Below are 7,219 nucleotides of genomic sequence, written 5' to 3' on the forward strand. Positions count from 1 at the left end.
AAAAAAATAAACATATTTTTACAAAATTGTGGAAATAAAATTGTAAAAATAATAATAAAAAGCAGAAATTAACACTTTCAGCAAGAGCCGCATTTGCCCACAACTGCTATATATCATCAAGTACTCCACGAACACTCAAAGCTGGCACAGTCACACAGGCTAGTTAAATGCAATAGTCTTAGCGAAGTGACGCAGAGGACTGTATCATGCATCGAATTAAAGTTACAACCGGCGTACCGTTAACAGAAAATAAACAAAAAAATCTTAGAATAAGGCCTTATTCTAAGATTTTTGAGTAAGGAGTTATTCTAAGATTTCTTCACATATAAGCTCACTTATTTGTGAAGAAATCTTAGACAACATTTTTCAAATTGTTCCTTCATAAATTATTTTGATATCGTATAAATGAGTTACCTTCAATCGATTCAGTTGGCTTTTGAACTCCGCAATGAGATTCATTAATAGTTCTTCTTCTTCTTTCAAATATTTAAGTTCATTTGCTACAGACGCTTTCTCATTAAATTTATGTTCCATTTTTGTATGGAAATCTATAATAAAAAACAACAAAGAATCTATAATTACACATTTAATAACTTTGATTTATAAAATACTAATCTGGTGTTACCTAGTTAACTATCTCTTCACAAATTTCCATCTTTCATACAAAACATCCGCTTCTTTCTTCCTAATCGTAATCTTGACGACGAATTGGGTAACTAGTGCCATCTGATGACAATAAAATTTAATTTTTATTCTTTTTTTACGCAAATAATACGCAATTATTGTTCACTAATTTCGGATATAGCGTATATATATATTAATGTAACGTTAATATTAATATAAGTCATTTTAAAATAAAACAAAAATTAATTCTATATATAGTATTGTAAATCAGAGAATATTTGAAATTGACTTCCAGAGGGCGCGCGTGTATTAAGAAGTATAAGAATTGTGGTATTATATCAAAATTTAGGTGACGGTGCTCGGAACAAATTTACTCTGATACGATTTACTGTTAGAAGTTTTAAAATTCCTATTGTAAATTCCTTGTTTTAAGAAAGCGTAAGCTTATTGGAATAAGAAATACAAAAGTTGTCGGCTTTATTCTTACCGGCTTTAACTCACTCGGTCTTCTCTTGCTTTTTTTTGTAAAAGATTTGTCTCTAGAATATGGCATTATTAATTACCAAGTTCAAATGAAATCGGAATAGACGTCATTTATCTAAATTTTGTTTGTTTATTAGCGAGGTTGCGGCCGAAGTTTTCATTTCTGAAACGCCAAACGTCGAGCGCCACTTACAAGATAGCGGTGCTCGACGTTCGACGTTCACGTTTTAGAGGTGAAAACTTCGGCCGCAACCTCGCTATTACTTTATAATACATGATTTACCTTTCTTGACCATCTTTATGTTTTATCTAAAATGTGCATTTGAGGATTCCATCATTGCTCACGTTATAGTAATAGAATGTTTAAAATTGCAAACAAAATATAAACGTTCTCTTGTAATATAGTAAATAAAAATGTAATCTACGATGTGGCTTTTTGCATTTTTAGCTCTTTCCGTTTTTGGTCATTAAGAGAGCTTTCCTTTCATACCCATCGTGGGATTGGCCAGGCCCGTAATGGGAACGGTCAAGTGATGAGAAACTAACTCCCCATAAAAAAATATCTGGAAGCGGAATCCCGAGTTTGATTTCGACTCCCAGAGCGGTAAGTTAATTCCTTAACAGTGCCCTTTTGCATCGAATGATTCGATTTTATAATTTTAATTCTGCAATAATTCTAATTTTTACAGATTTTTTATGGTCGAAAGCAGTGGCGTAGCGTAGTGGGGGCGGCAAAATTACCTTTTAGGGGAGGCAAAATTTCATAATAAATAATAATAATATGTTGTAAAAATTTGAACCATTCTAATCTAAATTTGCGTCGCGCCTACGTTAGTGCCATCGTCCGGACAGTCCGGGAATCGACTCACCGTCCGTGTGAACTACTAATTTCGTCCGACGATATCCTGCGCGACCTGTTGACCTCCCTTTTTTTAGCTTGTATGATTCATTCGTATTCATGTACGCCTCCAATATCCAATAGAGCTATTTTAAACAGGTCGCTGCACTAGCACGGAATTTTTTATTGCTTGTTCTGTGACAAAACTGAAATCTAGTCTTTTAAATTGAGATACCTAAATAAGGGGGTACGAAATTTTCCTCCGTCCCTGGCGACTGACACCCACGCTACGCCACTGGTCAAATGAGCAATGAGTACTTTTATTGAAAATCTGTCATTAGCACTACCACCATTATACTCATATCTTAACGTTGTTCAGCTAATGTCTTATTTTGTACCTACTTAAGCTTTTAATTTGCATTAATTCTTTTATTAATTGTTTGTGCATAAAATTGTTTTTCGTTATTCTATTGTTATTATTTAAAACTTTTGTACCTCAAATTCTTACGCATCCAAGCCCTGACATAGTGGACCTAATGGAAAATCCGCGACTTTTCGTATTAACATACTGCTAACACCAACAAACTACACACAATTATATATAGATGTATATTTGTATATGTGTGCAATATATCGGTATTAAGTTACGTTATTGTGTGTTGTAATGTATTATCTTCTTAGCATATACTGTATTTTTAAAAACCGTATAATTCACATGCAATTTTAAAAATAAAATACTCTATTAATCTAAAAATTTTTTGTTTAATGTAATTTAAAATGTTTTGATTTTAATTCCATGATCGAGCACGAAAAATTTAAGCTATTATACTCAAAGAGAACAACGCTAATAAAATTTCTATGCAGTTATTCTGCACGTTTTGAATGAAATTTTTATTTCGAATAAAATAATAAATTATTGCGAATATTATTATTATTAGACAATGATTAAACTGTCTGCGAGATTTCGTTATCTATTATATTTTTATAAAGATCTTTCTTCTAAATATTTTTAATACGTCAACAGATAAAGAAATCCGTAATCTAAACAGAACAAACAAAAAAGTATTTCCTTTGTGGCAATCATCGACGACAAAGAAACTTAATTGAAGATGACTCGACTAAAAAAGTGTGACGTCATGCAATAGGGTTTACTCCGTTTCTTCGGGAAAAATCAATAAAAGATGTATCGATCGAAGCAGAAAAGTTGAGAAAGTTTTGCTCTTACACATTCGATTTACTCTAAAAGTATTTTAGTGCCGATAGAAAACACGTCAATTTTTCTTTCAAAAATAAAATAAACGTTCGACGACAATTTCGACCATATCAATTTGTTAAATTTTTAAAAATCTTTTGTAAAGTAAATTGTCGTAAATCAATTTTTTTCCCAATTTTATACAGGCTTAATCCATATATTCATTCTCTAGTTTAAACAGTGGTTATAGTAAAAGAAGAAAGTGGAAGGAAAAAAGATCCAATTGCAACGATTATTCCTTTTGATTCTTTCCAATAATCCTAAAAGTAAATTCGTAACTCTATTTGAAATAAGTCTAATATTTATTCTAAAAATAATATTAGACAAACTCCAAATATAGTTACAAATTTGCTTTAGGGATTAGTCTTCTTAAATTGTAGTGAAATTTTCTAGAACTCCGAGAACAATGGTATTGATTCAAGAATTTTTATATATCATATATATTGGATGAAGCAAATTTTACATTCTTTTATCTAATATAAATGCAGAGAATAATTTAAAAATTCTGCCAATATTTTAAATGGTTTGGCAGTATTTTTCTATCTATTTTTATCTATCATTTTAAAATTTGCTTCGTATGAATCATTTTTAAAATTCATATTTGAAATTCATAAAAAAAACGGAGATTTTTGACCGAGTTTCCTCAAATATGAATTGAGAATACTCAGATATGCCATGTGATTGACAATAAATGATACTAAATAATTTATCGTAAAACAGGCTACACTATTTTATTACAACATATTTTACAGAATACACAAAATATAGAATAATTTTAAATATAAAGTCTATTTTAAAAATATTTCAAGTGCAAACTTGAAGCCCACAACAGGGAAAATTGCTAATGTCCCTTTCTAGTAGTGTATAATTCTGAAAATCAATACATTTCATTATTCAAATTTTGATACTAAAATCGTTGTCATTTATTAAACCTTCCAATTATTATAATGGATACAATAGTTACCTTTAATCATACAGACAGCCTAAACAGTAATCAAATTCGTGTTTGACTACTTTTTACGCTATCTGCGTGATTAAAGGCCTAAGTGTTGTATCCATTTTAATTGAAAGACAAGTTTAATAGATGACAAGAATTTCTAGAACCAAAATTTGATCATTTAAATGTATTGATTTTCAAAACTATATAAAACGGAAAAAATAATTGAAAAAATATGTGACACTGTAAATCGAAATCACAGTGGAACGTTAGGTTGGTTAATCGTAGTGTAGGGGAGAGTGATAGGATAATACGTTATTTTTTCTTAATTTATAATGAAGAAATTTTAATAAATATAAATATTAAATAGAAGATAAAGAAGATAATTTCTTTCACAGTTTAAAGACTGAAAAATGAACCAATCCAAGGACTAACTCTAATTACATCTACTATACGTGCCAAATGATTTTTTCAAACGTGCCACTTTGGGCACGCTTTCCATCCGGCCGCCTTTATATATAAGTAAAATATATAATGCCATTACAACTTCGAAAAATTTAAGAATTTATTAATTATATTTTAAGTAGTATTCATTAATCATGATTTGAAAAATTCCGTAATTAATTAGGAATTAAATCGATAAAATTAAATATACTAATTAAACAAATATGCTTGAAGGAGAAGTCTTTATAAATAAGACAATACTTATTAAAATAATAAATTTTATAATACTTAGTAAAGTTTTAGATAAGTTTATAGAACATAATTAATTTACTAAATTTTTCTATACTGAATGAAGAATGAAATCATGAAGTGTAATAATTACTAATTAGTTTTTATTATATAATAAATGATGTAGAAAATTAATTAATTGTGTTCAATCATTATCAGATTTTTTAAATAAAAACAGATAATTTATTCATTATTATATTATCTTAAAGTATGAAAAAGCATATATTGTAAGGATTTGTTTTTTTAGAAATAAGATAAAAAACTATTCATAAATAAATAAGTAAACTATTCATACAAATATAATTACAATATTATAAAATAAGTATAAATTTAAATTTTTAAAATAATCGTTTTTAAAAGTAATGTATTGATATTAATTCTAATTACTGTACAGTACTTTAATATGTAATTTCTAGTGTTAACTTATCGTTTTATCTTTATTATAAAGGTTTTATGGGGTGTTGGAAAAAGCACTAATTTATACTATAATCTATTACACAAATAACTGATGTTATTTGTGTAATAGTAAATAACATGTAATATATATCTTTAATTATCTTTAATATTATCTAAAACAATGATTAATTTTATGGTGTTGGGGATTGTACCCTACTCAGCTTATACATCGGTGCCTAATGCTATGCCGGGTCGAGGTATAACTACAGTACAAGCAATTATTTTGTTTGCTTGCTGTTCATATATGTATTTGGTATTTGTATTTAAGATTTCTCCACAGGCTCTATGTTGTGAGCGAGTTCTGAAGATCGTACACACATGAAAAGTTTTAGGAGTAATCGCTTTTTTAAGGGAAGAATTTAAAAATTAAATTAGATTGAAATATAGTGGGTGATCGGTTAACGAACAGTTCGGACTGTGAACAAATCGGACAACGAACACTTTAGCGAGAGATTTTTATGTTCGGACAACAAACACGTGTTCAGATAACGAACACTTGACGGAACAAACACATGAAGAAGAGACGCTGTGTTTAAGATTTGTAAAACTATATTTTTATGGCATCTATACATGGTTTATGGAACGAGACATTCGCAGTTACATACATAATCTTTTTTTGCACTAGTTAATTTTTGTTCTCTGAATTTTTTAAAGTGTTTTTCTGAACTTTTTATTTAAAAGTTGATAATATTATGGGGGGACTAAAAAGAGTGGAATGTCAAGAATTGTGTTCACTATAGAAACTAAGCAAGAGATAACAGCCAAGGTAGAGAGTGGGCAGAAGATGTCTGATATTGTAGGAAGATGACTTCAATAGGTCTACAGTATATACAATCTTAGCTAAAAAAGATATATCAGAAAGACTTAAGCAGATAAACGAAAATCGCATTTGAGAAACAAAGATGTGTAATCCATCAAAAAATGGAGAGATTGTTTTTGGTTAGTTATTACATGCAAATAAACGCAGTAAGAAAGTACTGTATATAATTTAAATTTATTTTTAGGGTCTCCAGAACGAATTAATCAAATTCTCATAAAAATCTATGGTAAATCGATAATCGTAACGAACAATTCGGATAGCGAATATGGTCTTGGAACGGATTATGTTCGTTAACCGATCATTCACTGTAGCATATTGCATATAACTTATATTTAATTTGTATTTGTTCAGTTCCTCCTTAAATCTACTGGACAGGATGCCTTTAATTAAAGTCTTGATTCACTTTTCTTGAAACCGGTAAGTTTATCATTTTTTCTCTTTTGTTGTTGCAATTGATGAAAACTTTACAAGAAAGAATAGCTGTGGTTTAGTGCTCGATTGAGAGGCTTAACAAATCAGAGAAGAGTTTACGAGACCGTTGTGAAAATCTGGTTCCACAAGGACGAATATTCAACTTCTCAAGAAATTTCAGCACGCACAAAATGTTTTGGACAGAGGCAAGACATGTGAAGTGTGAATCTTACGTGAAATTAAATATGAAAATAATATGAAATTAATATGAAATTTTTCAAACTGTGCATTTTGGAACACCAAGTTGTCGACTGAAGCGCCGAGTTGACTTACCGGAGCTTATTTCAATGGCTTGTGTTCGTTCACATGCAAGCTTTTGGTGTATTATATTTAGGCCTACCATTTGTTTATGTCGTCATAAGTAGTCTGTTTGTACTAGATTATTATAAATTATGCTAAGATAAAAAATATACTTATCAAAAGAGCAACTAAGAAAATACCAGTGGCGTGCCGTCATTGGAAGCGGTGGATGCGCCGCTTCCCTTGTATTTTCTAAAAAATAAATACATATTAATTTTAATTATATGAAAATAATCGCACGATATTTTATTATAATCGCATTATGTATCTTATTACAAATTTCTATACTACACGTGAAAAAAAAAA

General features: G+C 29.5%; 1 protein-coding gene across 2 annotated transcripts in view; it reads right to left on the bottom strand.

Annotated features, from left to right (window-relative positions):
- The window catches only part of LOC111623432 (snRNA-activating protein complex subunit 5-like), a 21,784-nt gene extending 21,057 nt beyond the window's left edge, over positions 1-727 (bottom strand). Inside the window, exons 1-2 of one of the 2 annotated variants that reach the window (XM_023366006.1) lie at positions 626-727; positions 415-548 (exon numbers count right to left, since the gene is read on the bottom strand). In XM_023366006.1, coding sequence (XP_023221774.1) covers positions 415-534 — 120 coding nt within the window. In that variant the 5' untranslated portion in view covers positions 535-548; positions 626-727. Of the gene's footprint in view, positions 1-414; positions 573-625 lie in introns of both variants that reach the window. The other variant, XM_023366007.1, reaches the window with a different exon arrangement.
- Positions 728-7,219: the final 6,492 nt, after the last annotated feature.

This window comes from Centruroides sculpturatus, unplaced genomic scaffold (genome assembly GCF_000671375.1).
Source record: "Centruroides sculpturatus isolate CEXI.00-Female unplaced genomic scaffold, Cexi_2.0 scaffold190, whole genome shotgun sequence".
NCBI classification, from domain to species: domain Eukaryota; kingdom Metazoa; phylum Arthropoda; class Arachnida; order Scorpiones; family Buthidae; genus Centruroides; species Centruroides sculpturatus.